This window comes from Sinocyclocheilus rhinocerous, unplaced genomic scaffold (genome assembly GCF_001515625.1).
Source record: "Sinocyclocheilus rhinocerous isolate Xijiao unplaced genomic scaffold, SAMN03320098_v1.1 scaffold1233, whole genome shotgun sequence".
In the NCBI taxonomy this organism is placed as follows: Eukaryota; Metazoa; Chordata; class Actinopteri; order Cypriniformes; family Cyprinidae; genus Sinocyclocheilus; species Sinocyclocheilus rhinocerous.
The window spans coordinates 145,588-161,882 of record NW_015639524.1 but is presented as its reverse complement, the minus strand read 5'-3'; the positions used below and the strand labels follow the sequence as shown (position 1 = coordinate 161,882).

The window sequence follows — 16,295 nt, the reverse complement described above, 5'->3', positions numbered from 1 at the left end:
TCCTGCTGTTCTGGTTTATAAAAAAAAAAAGTATTTTTAGATAAAAAGTTCTCTCTTTCAGCTCTCCATCAAAGGCTGAACATCAAAACTCTCAAGGATGGAGGAGGTTGGTTTTGAAAAATATGTAGTTCTTACTAGTATAGATAGCAACAGCAAATGTTATAAATGAAAAGCAAGCTTTTTACTGCCGTTCAAGTTACTTAAAACCCCTCATTCACAGACTTTCAAGTATGTAGACAAAAAGGAATTAAAGAACTATGTGTAAGGAACCAAGAAGTCCAGAATCAATACATGCAGCTCTTTAAAGAACATCACAACTACCTGATTTGTTTGAGTTCAGTGTATAACACTTACAGAGCTCAACACTTCCTTCACAGTCCAAAAAGACCGTCTTTTGAAAATAAGCTGGGGAAAAAACCTCACCAACTTACTGACAATACACAGTTGAATTCATTAACACATGACTGCCTGTATTTACATGTGAATGATGGCTGTTTGCTAATGCAAGGTTGAAACATGGCGGAACAGAAGAAGCCACATTTTTGCAGATTTACACTTATAGCTTTAGGGGAAGCACTGATCGGAAGGAGGTTCTAGAACCAGCAAACATTCTGCATTCAAAGTAGGTAAATAAAAACAGCAGCAAACAGGCTTGTAAAACGAAGATTTTCTGTTGGGGTACAGTGAACATTGGCAAAATGGCAATAAAAATATTAGCGAAAAAAATCTATGTAATGGCAAGTATCATGAAAATGGGTTTAAATATGCTTTCTTACTCTGCATATGACTATTTGTGTGGTTTACATAGCAGTCTTAAAGAAACAGAGAAAAATTGCTGAAAATGTACTCAAACCATCCAAGATGAATCAGATGGATCAATTGCAGTGAATGGGTGCCGTTAGAATGAGAGTCCAAACAACTGAGAAAGCATTATTATGGATAGAGGACTTAGGTAAAAATGTCTTAATGATAAATTTATTACAAACACACAGCTTTTCGCTTCACAAGATGTGGCCAGTTAACAAAAAACAGGCTGTTGGGCAGATTTTTGTGGAAAGGAAACACATAAAAGGGGAAATGTTGATATAGACGGGAATCTCCCATCTATACTAAAACTAAACCTTTCTAAAACTAAATCTGTAATAGATTCTGCACTTAATAATGAACCATCTGTGTTGGACTCGCACACTGGTCCTCCATATGCCAACTGGCTTTTATCAGCAAAACAAAAGAGATTCATTGTCATCTCTGACGTTTCTGGGTATCTCCGGTACAGACAGAGTTTTTGATGCAGTTTAGTGTGGAACAGTTGGAGCCTCAGGACTGCAAACAGTCCTACAGCAGAGAATTGATCCAGCTCTTTTTCCTCTCAAAAGCTCACGCTCCAGGCACTCATGGGTAGACTGGGGACAGTTTTGTCATTTTGTTTAATATGATATAAAATGAGTGAATTGTAGTTCAGCATGCTACTGTGCATGTATATGTGAGAATTTGTGTCTCAACGAGAGAAAGATTGTTGGTTTGTTTGGGCTTGGGTTTTGTTGGACAGTGAAACACAACATTTGCACAAGCGTGCAATGGCCATGTGAGGGGTATGGGCTCTTTAATATTTTAATTGTTTCTCCTAGACAGACTGCATGAAAATCAAATAGAGGTTTTCTCCTGAGAACAAGATCTCTCACAAGTGTCTGCTTTAGTTTTGAAAGAGATCTCAACAGTGTCCTATGTGCTTGGAATTGCCAAAATGATGAAGAATATTTTTCATCAAAATCTGAACTATGATATCCACATTCATTTAATAGCTCTGTACTCTTACTCTGTCAGCAACTGTCTAATTTGTATCTATTTTTATTTTTTATTAAAATTTTTACGAGAAATATCTGAGACAATGGTAATACATGAAACATGACTGAGAACTCAATTAAGTGTCTTGAGCTAAGAAAGAGAAAGCTTTGATCAATAAAATTATCCTCTGGCTTTTTGTGTGTGTGTGTGTGTGTGTGTGTGTGTGTGTGCGTGCGTGCGTGCGTGTGTGTGTGCGTGTTGTATGGCACAGTAAACGTGTTTTGTTTTGTACCGACATGTAGGCTTGTGATTTGACCTTTGACTCAAACTGTGCAAGAGTACCAGCAGGTCATGGAGATGGAGTAAATATAGCAGCACTCTTTGAACTCTATTTATTTATGTGTGCTCTTAAAACGAAGTGACCGTGTAGTGGACTGTAATCTATTTTTTGTGTTATAGCACTCTCTGCTGCTCATTCTGGAGAATTTCTTCCTTTTTACTTCCAGCACAAGAGAGAGCTGATCCACTAGAAAAGGGTACTGTTTTTGTTTGTTGTTTTGCACATGGGGTTAGTGTTCATTCAAAATAAATGCTTTATAATAATTGTTAAACTAAAATTGATTGTGTGTAATGGATTAATAATAATATGAATCATATAATAATTATATAAATCATTTATAAATCATATAAAATAATTCTAAGTATTTATCATTAAAGCCAGACAATTTAGTTATTGAAACTTTTTTTTTATTTTTTTTTTTTATTATATAGTGACCTTTAATTTGGAGGAAGAGAAACTGGGGGAGTGACTTTTTTTGCGTCAGACATGTGTCACTTTGCTCACATCTGATTGGTCCAATTTCAATTTGCGATCTCTTACCCAGAACAGAACCTGCCCTGGAGCATGTTAGCTGTGGAGTGTAAGTTACTATGGCAATGAACGCCGCAAAAAGCCAAGCCACTTTCATGGTACCTAAAACCCAGGATTGGTGCAAACTAAACTGAAACTTACCTGGCTAGCCAGCTAATCCGGCTTCATGGTACAGGCCCCTGGTAATACCATGTGTTTTTAAATAAGTACCTTGACAATACCATTTTTTGTACATGCACATGGTAGTACTATAGTATTCTTTGAAGTGCCTCACTGTACTATTTAAATTTCCATACCATGCAACATGAATATACTACAAAAATTCAGTACCATGGTAATACAATCCACTGCCATCACTTTACCATGGTATTGGTATCTCCACAGTATTGTTGTGTGGAGATCAAACCAGCAGATGGTGCTGTGACATTATATCATCAACCAGGAGGATTCTGAGGCTACATTATCTAGCTGAAAAACATTCCCAAGTTAGCTAATATAATAAGTCATTACTTTTTATTTTTACATATTTTGCTAATGCATGGGGAAACTTTCATATTTGAATTTTACATATTGTGCCTTTCACTACATCTTTCTATGTAATTCCATTTAAATTGTTATTTTCCTTGCAGTATTTCTTGATATTACATAAACCATTTGAAATAAACAACATGACCATTTTACTATCTGCTAGGCAAAAATCAGTCATATTGCTTTAAACAATGATAGAAGCATAATTCACGATTGTTCACGACAGGGCGAGCTGCACACTGAAGTTTACTAAGCATGGGATTGTTGAAATGTCTTTATGGTGAAAATAAAGGAGATTGTGTTTTTAAAAATTATACAATGGGAATTAATTTAATTGCAAAATATGGTTTGAAATAGGCTTAAATCCCTCTCACACTCAGGTCTGTCTCAGTATAAATGACAGGATTGTGTTTCTGACTGCCACATGGCCATCACCATATGTTACCAGCCCATCCTATCAGCCAGACTCACTGTAGCGTGCAGTAATTTAGTATTTTAACAGTCGGTTTCTATTATTAAATAATTAACAGCATAAATTGGAATATAAAAGTATACTTATCAGCAAACTTTCTAACTTGTCAAACCTGTAAATATAAATATACAAAAATATCAAACCATTGTTTTTGATTAATCAATTCTAGAAAATGTATTAAAATTCTCTATATTAAAAAAATTAAAGCAGGTGACAACCTACCCCAACCTGACATATGACTAAATTTAGGTTCAAATCTACACTGTAAAACTATATATATTTTTCAATGTTGCAATTAAAACAACATTGAAAAAAAATACTATTTCAGTTTTTCTACTTCAGAATTCCACATTTAATTCAGTGTTACATGCTGTTTCTTTCTAATTATTTGTAAAATTTACTAGCAGTAAAAACTACACCATTTTTTATAATGCCACACACACACACACATGGTACTTTATATAACTGATTCTTGCTTGAACAATACTTTTCACAGGATCACCATATGTTACCAGCCCATCCTATCAGCCAGACTCACGGTAGCGTGCAGAGCCTGCTTTCCCTGGAGCACCTGTATCCTCCTCATGCTCTACTGTCACAAGCAGCTCAATGTCTCTCACAACTGATAAATTACACACAGTCTGTGTGTGATCAAAACCACGCAGCATACACTGAGCAGATTACTGGGTCACTGAATTGATGTGACCTTCACAATAATCAATAATTCTTATTATTATTTACACACACACACACACATGGTACTTTATATAACTGATTCTTGCTTGAACAATACTTTTCACAGGATTTTACTATAATTCATTTCAAAATCCATAGAATCTTTGTCATAAATCTAGATTTTTTTTATCAAATCACAACCCCTTTGAGTTCCATTTCTCGTGTGATTCACTTCAGTCAGTATTCTCCACTTATAATGGTTCTGTCATCACGCTATCAGACGCTAACCCTAGATCTGTGCCAGAGAGCTTGGACAGTAAGGAAGCCTACAGTCCTAAAGCGCCCCTGGGCACAGAAGCATGAAAGGGGGGAAGGGGGCATGAATACGTGAGAGTGAGAGATTTGAAGACCGAGAGAGAGAGAGGACAGAGTGATTGAAGAAGACAGACAGAGAAAGAGTGGGAAAACAGAGCGGGTGGCCCACGTCAGGCTCTCCGTGGACAGCTTGGCATCCCCGCGGGGGGAAGACTGCTGCAGCCTGCCTGTGATCAGTCCTGGCAGCTGCTCGGCCAAATGGGATTGTCCTGCAGATTAAGGGTCTGTGTTGGGGCAAAGAAGAGGGGAGGGGCCCGGAAGGGAGAGGAGGGGCTCTGGGCCGTGCAGGGCTGTGTAAAAACCCACCAGTAACTCTAGTGGGGCTTGTTAGGGCTCTGGCAGAGCACGCTTGTTGAGACAGACTCGAGAGATCTAAACCCCTGTACTCTCCCAGTCTCTATTAAAATATTCATCATTGGAGTAGAGTTATTCCAGTCATGCCAGACAGAAAACCCTGGAGACTGACTGCCAACTTGAAGAGCTATGCTTTTTATACCATAATTGGCTGACTGAAAAATAGATCTTGGTATAGAGCAGAGACGCTGGGTGATGGTGCAGCCATTGTAGATAATTACTACAGGCCAAAATTAAATGATTACACATAATTACTATAATGGTGAAACTTTGGACATCAATCAGACATGGAAAAAAATGTTCTGACCTATAAGCCTAGTTTAATCTCTTATCTCAGCTCAAGGCTATTTTTTGCTATTATTCTTTATTTCTTTTTTTTTTTCAGAGGCACATGTTTGTAATGTTCACTGTGGACCAATTACAAGTCTAGATGACAATATAAGAGACAGCAGTTTCCAGGTCTGCACCAAATAAGCCACAAGGATGCTTGTATCTCCCTGTAGCTTAAAAAAACAGATAAAATTTTCTGTGCATGGAAATTGTCGAGACTAATTCTTAATGTGATTAGCAAAATCATATTAAAATACTATTACTCTACAGATACTGTAGTAAATCAGTTCTTCACCTAAAACAGGTGATTTCAGCGCTCATTCTTGTTTGGACAATTAACCTTCATGTTAGGCGTGCTTGAAGTGCATTAGAGCAGCTATGGTTTAAATTATGACGTTTAGGATTTTTAATGATCCAATTATACAGACAGCTGTTGTGCTGCATAGCAATATTTTGTTCCATAAGCAGTTTCCTAGCAACCGGTATGATAGTAAAGGATTGAACAGCTATGCTTTTATTTTTTTCCTTTCAATCGCAACAACTGGGAATGGCTGTGAAATGCTATGTTTTCTGTATTCATATACTGGGATTTACAGTAATGCATTCCCTTGGAAATGAGTGTGCTTGGGTTACTGGGGCACAAACACACAATATTTGCACATGTCTTTTGAGATCAACAGACACACTTGTTTGTATTTGCTCTCTTCCTTCCTCTCTTTTACTTTCGTTCTTGTTCTTCCATGTATATTCCAATTTATATATATATAAATGACATTAAATATAAATATTAAGCAGCACACATATTTTTAACATTGATAATATATAAGATATGTTTCTTGAGCAGCAAATCTGTTATTGGAATGATTTATGAAGGATCCTATGACACGAAAGACTGCATCCAAGGACTGCCATGTTTGAATGAATCAGTTGAGTAAATGAGTCACTGATTCACTCACTTGTCGCCACCTTATGGAAAGAGAAAAAAAATCACTGAACAATCTTTCTCTTTTATCTATTTAATCAAAAAAAAATTGCATTTACGTAAATATTGTTGAGTAGTTACTGACCTGCCTGTCTTGTAAATGCTCTACCCAGCATGCAAGTCTTTGTGTCAGTGTATTACACGCAATGATGGAGTGAGGTACTCAATCTTTTAGTTGGAATGACTTCACATGTAAACTGGCCTGACAAAGGCACTTGCCGCTGTGCTGGGTTTAAAACATTCAGACCGAACTATGCATCATTCTGGTTGTCTCTCCCAACCCCCCTCTTTTTCTCTCGCTCTGTCTCTTTCACTCTCTTTTCATTCACTTCCCATGATGATCTTATGTTCTTTGTTTATAATATTTGTCACCTCTGCTTATGTTGATAAATGTTACAGCTGGTTTATACTTACTGTATTATGCTCATAAATACAGGGAGCACATATTAGATATAAAGGTCTTGGTGAGTCAGTTACTATTATATGGATCTCAGTCAGTATTGGTTATAGTCCTACAAGCACCTTTAACAGATGGATCCATTAAAGGGATAGTTCACCCAAAAATAAAAATTCAGTCATTAATTACTCACCCTCATGTCGTTCCAAACCCGTCAGTCCTTCGTTCATCTTCTGAACATAAATTAAGATATTTCTGATTAAATCCGAGAGCTTTCTGACCCTGCATAGACAGCAACACAACTGACACGTTTAAGGCCCAGAAAGATAGTAAGGACATCGTTAAAATAGTCCATGTGACATCAGTGGTTCAACCATAATTTTATGAATGTACAAGAATACTTTTTTTTGTGCAAAGAAAACAAAAATAACAACTTTATTCAACAATTTCTTCTCTTCCGTGTCAGTCTTCGACGCGCGTTCACAAGAGTATCACAACACATGCGTGGTACTGTCGTGAACGTGCATCGAAGACGTTTTGAATAAAGTTGTTATTTTTGTTTTCTTTGCACACAAAATGTATCCTCGTAGATTGATAAAATTAAGGTTGAACCACTGATCTCACATGGACTATTTTATCAATGTCCTTACTATCTTTCTGACACTACTGTTATCTGTAGAGCTGCTTCTAGCTGAATTGAACTTGTTTCATAATGAACTCTACACAATTATTGAACTGAACTGAATCAACACTGAACTGACTTGAGCTGAATAATGATATTATGGTGTTTTTAGAGCTGCTTTATAGCTCTTACTTTCCTGTTTAATATGGTGAAGTCTCTTCAAAACCATCTGTATTGTATAAAGTGGTATAAAAATAAATGTGACTTGACTTCGTTTTTTTTTTTTTTTTCTGAAAAAGCCTTTGATTTAGTCCTACTCATTGATTTTGATAAACTAATCAGAGCCCACAAATAATCTTGAATCATTTCTGCAGGATGCACGATTGAGGATTAAGGATCAATAGCGATGTATTGATTAACCATTGTGAAATTACTAAGACTGTTCTCTGTTACGAATTCAGTGATTGGTCTGTAGCGCTGCAGGCATTCAAGGACCCGCATCCTCAGGCCAACACAATTACTGCACATCAGTGCGAGCAATTGGCCATAAAGATATCACAGCATTGTAATTATCTTCATGTTTTGTGTTGTAGCCTTGATGCACACCATTGCATGGGCTAAGCTGCAAGAGAAAGCCCCAGGCCTTGAGTGCTTTAAATAGCTGTTCATACATCTCTTTGAGACCAAAGGTTTTCCACAGGATGTTCTGACCTATAAGCCTAGTTTAATCTCTTATCTCAGCTCAAGGCTATTTTTTGCTATTATTCTTTATTTCTTTTTTTTTTTCAGAGGCACATGTTTGTAATGTTCACTGTGGACCAATTACAAGTCTAGATGACAATATAAGAGACAGCAGTTTCCAGGTCTGCACCAAATAAGCCACAAGGATGCTTGTATCTCCCTGTAGCTTTAAAACACAGATTCAATATCTGTGCATGGAAATAGTCTAGACTAATCCTTAATGTGATTAGCAAAATCATATTAAAATACTATTACTCTACAGATACTGTAGTAAATCAGTTCTTCACCTAAAACAGGTGATTTCAGCGCTCATTCTTGTTTGGACAATTAACCTTCATGTTAGGCGTGCTTGAAGTGCATTAGAGCAGCTATGGTTTAAATTATGACGTTTAGGATTTTTAATGATCCAATTATACAGACAGCTGTTGTGCTGCATAGCAATGTTTTGTTCCATAAGCAGTTTCCTAGCAACCGGTATGATGGTAAAGGATTGAACAGCTATGCTTTTATTTTTTTCCTTTCAATCGCAACAACTGGGAATGGCTGTGAAATGCTGTGTTTTCTGAATTCATATTCTGGGATTTACAGCAATACATTCTCTTGGAAACAAGAGGAAATGTGTGCTTGTGTTACTGGGGCACAAACACACAATATTTGCACATGTCTTTTGAGATCAACAGACACACTTGTTTGTATTTGCTCTCTTCCTTTCTCTCTTTTACTTTCGTTCTTGTTGTTCCATTTATATTCCAATTTATATATAATGTGTATATATATAAATGACATTCAATTACATGAATGTAAACATAAACTATTTTCAACTATATAAGCTATTTTCAAACTATTGATAATATAAACTATTTTCTAACTATTAATAATAGGAAGAAATGTGTCTTGAGCAGCAAATCAACATGTTAGAATGATTTCTGAAGGATCATGTGACACTGAAGACTGCAAGCAAGAATTAACAAGAACATGCAAGAATTAGCATGTTTGAATGAATCAGTTGAGTAAATGAATCACTGATTCACTCACTTGTCACCAACAAATGGAAAGAAAAAAATCACTGAACAATCTTTCTCTTTTATCTGTTTAGACCAAAAATGTGTGTATACGTAAATATTGCTGAATAGTTACAGACCTGCCAGTCTTCTAAATGCTCTACCCAACATGCAAGTCTTTGTGACAGTGTGTTACATGCAGTGATGGAGTGAGCTACCCAATCTTTTCATTGGAATGACTTCACATGTAAACTGACCTGAGAAAGGCGCTTGCCTCTGGGCTGGGTTTAAAACATTCAGCCCAAACTATGCATCCATCTGGTTGTCTCTCCCAACCCCCTCTTTTTCACTCACTCTGTCTCTTTCACTCTCTTTTCATTCACTTCCCATGATGATCTCATTTTCTTTGTTTATAATATCTGTCACCTCTAATTATGTTGATAAATGTTACAGTTGGTTTATACTTATTATACTGTATGTTCATGAAAACAGGTATAAAGGTCTTGTTTAGTCAGCTTGTGTCTTATATAGATCTCAGTCAGTATCGGTTAGTCCTGACACTTTAGCAGATGGATCCATTAAATCTCTAAAACTTCAAGTGCACTTTGCATTCTTGTGCACTATTCTATGCCATTTTTGGTATAAATAGTGTAAGAATTGTGTTCACACTGAAAATACCAAAAATAGTGTAAGTGCATAGTGCTTTTGGAACATTATAGCTGAATTGAACTTGTTTCATTATGAATGAACTCTACAGTTATTGAACTGAACTGAATCGATACTGAACTGACTTGAGCTGAATAATGACACTATGGTCTTTTTAAATTTGCATCGATTCTGTTACTTTCCTGTTTAATATGGTGAAGTCACTTCAAAACAATCTGTATTGTATACAGCGCTATAAAAATAAAGGTGACTTCTGTATCCTGTTTTTTCTTTTTTTCACTGAAAAAGCCATTTGATTTAGTGCTGCTTATTGATTTTGATACACTAATCACAGCCCACAAATAACCTTAAATCATTTCTGCAGGATGCACGATTGAGGATTAAGGATCAATAGCGATGTATTGATTAACCATTGTGAAATTACTAAGACTGTTCTCTGTTACGAATTCAGTGATTGGTCTGTAGCGCTGCAGGCATTCAAGGACCAGCATCCTCAGGCCAACACAATTACTGCACATCAGTGTGAGCAATTGGCCATGAAGATATCACAGCATTGTATTTATCTTCATGTTTTGTGTTGTAGCCTTGATGCACACCATTGCATGGGCTAAGCTGCAAGAGAAAGCCCCAGGCCTTGAGTGCTTTAAATAGCTGTTCATACATCTCTTTGAGACCAAAGGTTTTCCACAGGCATAGAAAGTTCATTTCTGAGAGAACATATTGATCTTACCATATTTGATACTGCTGTTTTAACTGTTACATGCGATTCAGGAAGCAAAGACCAAAGCTGTCATTATTCACATTTATAAATGCAGGGTGGAAGAGAGCCTCAGTAGGCCTTGAAGAGACATGCACAGGAAGGCGATACTACAGCTTTTCTTAAAGTGATATTCACCCCCCAAAATTGTGATTTTGTTATCATTTACTCCCTGTCAACTATGTTATTTCAAAGCTATCCATCTATTCAATGTAAAAGCGGGTGCTGCCATTTGCAACTTGAATGTGCAAGGCTTCCGATGTCCTTCGCATCCAGTTATTTTACCTGTACAAAAACAAACTTTAAGTCACATGATATTGCGAAATTGTATTTCTTATTATATTAGTGTATTGTCATAATCATAAACATTCTGATTTGTAGCGCAAACAGTTTTTTTTTACTTTTACTGCACTTCTACCATAGCAACTAATGAATTGGAAGTCTCTCGTATTAACTGAAAACAGCTCACTTCCACGTTGCAAAATAAAGTAAATATGCTGTTATATTTTTTGAAAGTAATTTTTACACTTTACTTTTCCATACAATAACAGTTCATAGCGACCACATCTGTCAGGATCAAAACGGGACAAATACAGTAAAATTATTTTTGAAATTTTGCATCATATTGCAAGTCTTTTGAAATCACATGATAGTTTTGTGTGATGAAACAATTTAAATTTAAGTCATAATTGACTAAAAAAACTTCAAATATCTATCTATCTATCTATCTATCTATCTGTATAATTAAAATTTTAAATGTAGTATACTCTTTGAAATATGTGAATAACAACTTAAATTTTAATATGTTCCTTTCATAAATTTGTCATATGTCCTCATAATACTTGGAATATAGTGCATGAGTCATTTTTATATTATAAACTTATAATATAATTGAAATAATAATATACTTGAAATAAAATAAACATTTATTGAAATATGAAATAATATATATATACATATATACTGTATATATATATATATATAGTTTTAAGTTAAACTAAAAGATTATGAGAATTATTTCCTTGGCAACTAGATGATATATATATATATATATATATATCATCTAGTTTAGTGTGTGTGTATATATATATATATATATATATATATATATATACTAAAACAACACTGATAAAAGTTTAAAGATTCTCCTTTTGTGTTCCACATAAAAAATAGCATACAGGTTTGCAACGAAGAGGGTGAGTAAATAATAACATAACACAATTTCTTTTTTTGGTGGCACTATTTCTTTAAGTCAGAGCTACAGAGGAATGGAAAGTCAGAACAGCAAGACTTTAATTAAAGCACCACCATTGATCTTTAAGCAGACTGCTGATGCTGTTGGCAATGCGCAGCTCTCACTCTAATTATACTCTAAAACAGTCTGTCCCACTCAACTTTCTCCCTCTTTTTTTATTAATGCATCTCCGCATCTCTGTCTTTCCCTCCATATCTCTCACCCACTCGCTCCCTCTGACTGACAGATAGCTGCTCTCCCAGTTGATCTTTAAAAGATGCCAACTGGAATTTGTCATCGTCCTGGTCCTCCCTCTCCCCTGACAGAAAATCATTGATTTTTGTCGCCCTGTTGGAATAATGATAAGGATTGTTGTCAGGGGAGAGGAACGGCATGCGGGTTTTGGGCTTCAGATACGTTCAGTGGGGTGGAAAGGTTTGAAAATCACATGAAAACAGGTGCAATGCAATATGCCTGATTACAGCTCACCCAGACATGCTGCACACATGCATTCTAATGGAAACTAATGGGTGATTAAGTGGAAAATGGCATGTGATGATGGACTATATTTATGAAATTGTCTGAAAGGGCAGATAGACCGATTTTACCTGCAAATTGGCTTTTGGAATTAAATGCCTGGTGCATTTAGGATCCTTGGCACATTTATTATGCATATGTTTTGGTTTTGAATTTCAAAGCAGATTTGTTTTAGACTGGCATCAGGTAGATTACAGTGGAAAATATGCTTAAAGACAGGGTGAGAGTAGCAGGGGAAAGTCCCTGCAGAGTTTCATATTAAAATCAGCATGTAAATCAAATCTATCCAAAATGAACGTGCCAGCGGCTAGACTCTAATCGAATTAATCATCGTCTGGTCTGCGCACTTAAGGAGAATGGGACCCTAAAGGGATCTGAATCCAGTGTGACAGATTTGCGAATCCTCTGTTCACGTATCACTTGTCCAAATCAAGAGGCTTGTTTTCACATTTCAAAACTAAGTAGATTTGCATTTCCTCAAGGAAATCTCAGTGATTCAAGAATAGTGTTGAAAGTAACTGTTGAAAGGAAGAAAGCAAAGGAGAGAGATAATAATAGTAAAATGCTGTATAGGCTGTCAATGTCTATGGTTTTCTATTGTCTTTAACATCAACATTTTAACTTTAAATGCAAAGTGTATAGGCCTATTTTAGATTCTTTAACTGGTCGCCTTTACTTTTATGCTACTTTCTGTTCTGTTCTGTTTTTAACATATTTTTCCCATCCCTGGCTCATTTTACATTTTCCTGCTGTGTGACAAATAATTTATTAAACTATAAATATTCCATGTAGATTCTCGATTAAATGAGGCATTAAACTTGTGCATGCATAATATCTGTAAAACAGTTTTAGATGAAGTATAGCTTTGTCACACCACAGAATATGTCAAACAAGAATATTCCAGAATATTCTCAGGGGGGTTGACGTTTGAGTAATGTCTGTTGTTTAAGAAAATGTTGTAGTCATTTTAGAGAGAGACAGAAATGCTTCCGGTTCATCTTGCACAACGTAAATAGTCGTTCCCTTTCGTGGAACTTCGAACTGCATCCTCTACTTGTGTAACCATGGTTCCCTGAGGGGAATGAGACACTGCGTCCTCTAGGTTTCTTGCCATGCTTCGGACGCAAGGTTCAGACGAAGAAGTGAATGATGTGCGCTACCGGCGCCTATTTTGTACTAGTCGCGACGGTAGTGACGTCATGGCTGTCGCCGGCCAAGCAAGTTGGTGTTTTTTCAATGTAGGCTTCAGACACGGGTCACGACGAGGCGTTCCCCATAGCGACCCCTAGAGGACGCAGTGTCTCGTTCCCCTCAGGGAACCATGGTTACACAAGTAACCTGAGACGTTTTTGCAGCTAGCATCATTAGCCAAACAGTAATTTAAGACATTTAAATGCGGTGTAATTTATATAAGTCGTTTTAAACACAACCTCTATGCTGTTAATGTTTTTTGTGAAATATTTTTACATGTAAATAAATCTAAAATAAAATTATAAATAACCTGACAGGACCTATAAGCCTGTTCACACCAAGGACGATAACGATAATTCTAAAAGTCGTCCACACCACAGCTATAACGATAAAGGCACAGAGAAACGATATCGTTGGAATCACTTTCAGAACGATTTTTTGCAGCTGATGAACGATAAAAACACCCAATCAGAATCAATCCTGCTATAACGAGCTGGAGAATTTAAAGCGGCAGATGCTTTGAAAAAACAGACGATATCGTCGGCTGGTGTGGATATAGCTATCTTAATAAGTTATTGTTCTAATATAATAATATAGTTTATCTTTATAGTTCTTGTTCTTGGTTTGTCAGTGTATTGCCCGATAGGGTTCCAGCGCTACTGTTGCTATGGCTACATTTTAGGCGCATGTCTGTTCACTCGCGTTAATCAGGACATCTTGCAGTTGTTAATAAAATGTTGTTTGTAAAAACTGTTAAAACGTACATATTTTGTGTAAAATAATATATATTAAAATCCCCCAAGCTTGTTTTGATTTTTCCTCACTCGCCTCCAAACTTCGCGCTCTGCAGTCAACTACCAACATAGCTAGGTCCGAGCTGAATTAACTTAATAAAAGACATAAGGGAAACTTCATTCATGGTACATTTTGGTTTCAGTGACTATAAAAAATGCAACCAATGACATTTAAGACAAATTGCGTATAATCAGTAGCAGTGATCGTTTTAGGTAATTTGTTCGCTGTCGTTCGTATTGGCACATGCTGTGATTTCAGCACTGGACAGCGCCTGTGTGAATGGGAGGAGCTCACGCTCAGGCAGAACTTCTAGAACAGACAGAACCCTTTGAAACTACGAAACAGACTGTATGTCCTCATCTCGAGAGTGAGAGAGAGAGAGAGACGTGGACGGATCGAGCGCTTGACGCATAACCCCGCCTCCTCGGCTCAGAAGGTGGAAATCCTGCGCCAGTTTACCAGGGTACTAGGGTTCCTTACATCTCTACGCATTCGTTCTCCATTCAGCCTTTCAAGATATGAGATCTTCTAAACGGATTCGCTAGTACACCTGTTTAAGAAGTGCTTCTCATGCGCTAAGTATGAATTGCTGAGGGATTTTTCTTGCCAGTCAAGCTCCAGCTGTATCACCCCGGGCATCAGGCCATCCGTCACGTTCAGGAGAGGGGTTACAGCCACCGCGATGGATCCTCAAACCGCCTGCTGATGTTCAGCGTCCACGATGGATTCCTGCGTGTCTACTTCAACATTCCCATATAACGGAATCATAAATGGAGGAGGAGAGTGACAGCCGCAAAATTGACAACAGCTTCCTTCGGGACCACAACTATGCAACCGAAGGTATTTGGAAAATCGAATTGAATTCGATTCTCACTTATATTAATGACGGTACGGGTTGGGGGGCTTCTCTTCAGGACCCCTGTATGTGAATGCATTGGGCGTTAGTGCTTGTTGATGCATTGATGATTTTCAGACTTGGTGATCTGAAGTCTCACATTAATGCAGTGTGCATTGGATCATTGGCATTATGTGAGGTGCATTGTGCTTTAGGTCACATGTTTGTTCAAGACACCTTGATAAAAGATGATTGTCCTGTTTTTATAGGCTTAGGACTATATATAGATCTTGCATTAGTCTGAGCTCTGGTTTTAGGTGTTACTATGGGGCAGTGGCCATCGAGATGTGATGTGTACAATGAGTCAGATATGACTGGCATAACAGAACACCGCAGACATTTGTTTTGAGTGATTATTAAAAGGCAATTCAAAACACTACAGTTCGACAATATCAGCATTAAAATAAAAAAGCATTTCATATAAGACAAATAATCCTAACTAAATTATATGCCTTAAAAATACCATACACTAGAAAATATGATCAATAATAAGTAATGTTAACATATTTTTTCCATTATTTTAACTCATCAAAATAATTAACAAACCAATATATATAACAAAATGACAATTTTCAACTTAATTTTTTAAGTTATACAAGATTCAATTTAGGTTATGGTTTGGAAAGTTGAGGGTATGTCTGAGAAGAGCTTTATAACATATAATACAGTAACACTGTAAAATCAATGAAAGCAGCAATAGAGGGGGTTCAGCTAACAGAATACATAGAAGTTTCCATAAAAGTGTTTGTACATGCAATGACTCCATTTTCCAACCACATGTTTAAAAGGTGCAGATACCCATAATAAAGCCTGGCACATTTTATGCAAACACACTCCAGCACAGGTTTCAGGTGAACAATCTCCTGTCATTTTTGGAGAATAGATGAGTGGAAAAGCAAGCTCTGGGTGTGGCAGCAGTGGGCATCTTTCTGGGCGGTGATTAATGGCTGTGGGAGGTTTTGTAAAACAGATCCAATAGTAATGAGCAGAATCAATCTGTAGCCGTTGGACTCAAATGCCCCTGTCTCCTTGGTTTATGACCGGTCTTATGCCCACCCCAGCATCTCAGTAAATCACACAGCAGCAA

The 16,295-nt window shown here is 36.8% G+C and overlaps 1 protein-coding gene across 2 annotated transcripts in view; it reads left to right on the top strand.

The window, feature by feature from the left end:
• The window catches only part of LOC107751325 (serine/threonine-protein phosphatase 2A 55 kDa regulatory subunit B beta isoform-like), a 50,730-nt gene that overhangs the window by 11,178 nt on the left and 23,257 nt on the right, over positions 1-16,295 (top strand). Inside the window, exon 1 of one of the 2 annotated variants that reach the window (XM_016567003.1) lies at positions 14,647-15,153. The exons of the other annotated variant lie outside the window; for it this stretch is intronic. Coding sequence (XP_016422489.1) covers positions 15,084-15,153 — 70 coding nt within the window. The 5' untranslated portion in view covers positions 14,647-15,083. Of the gene's footprint in view, positions 1-14,646; positions 15,154-16,295 lie in introns of those variants that run through there. 2 annotated transcript variants of the gene reach the window in all.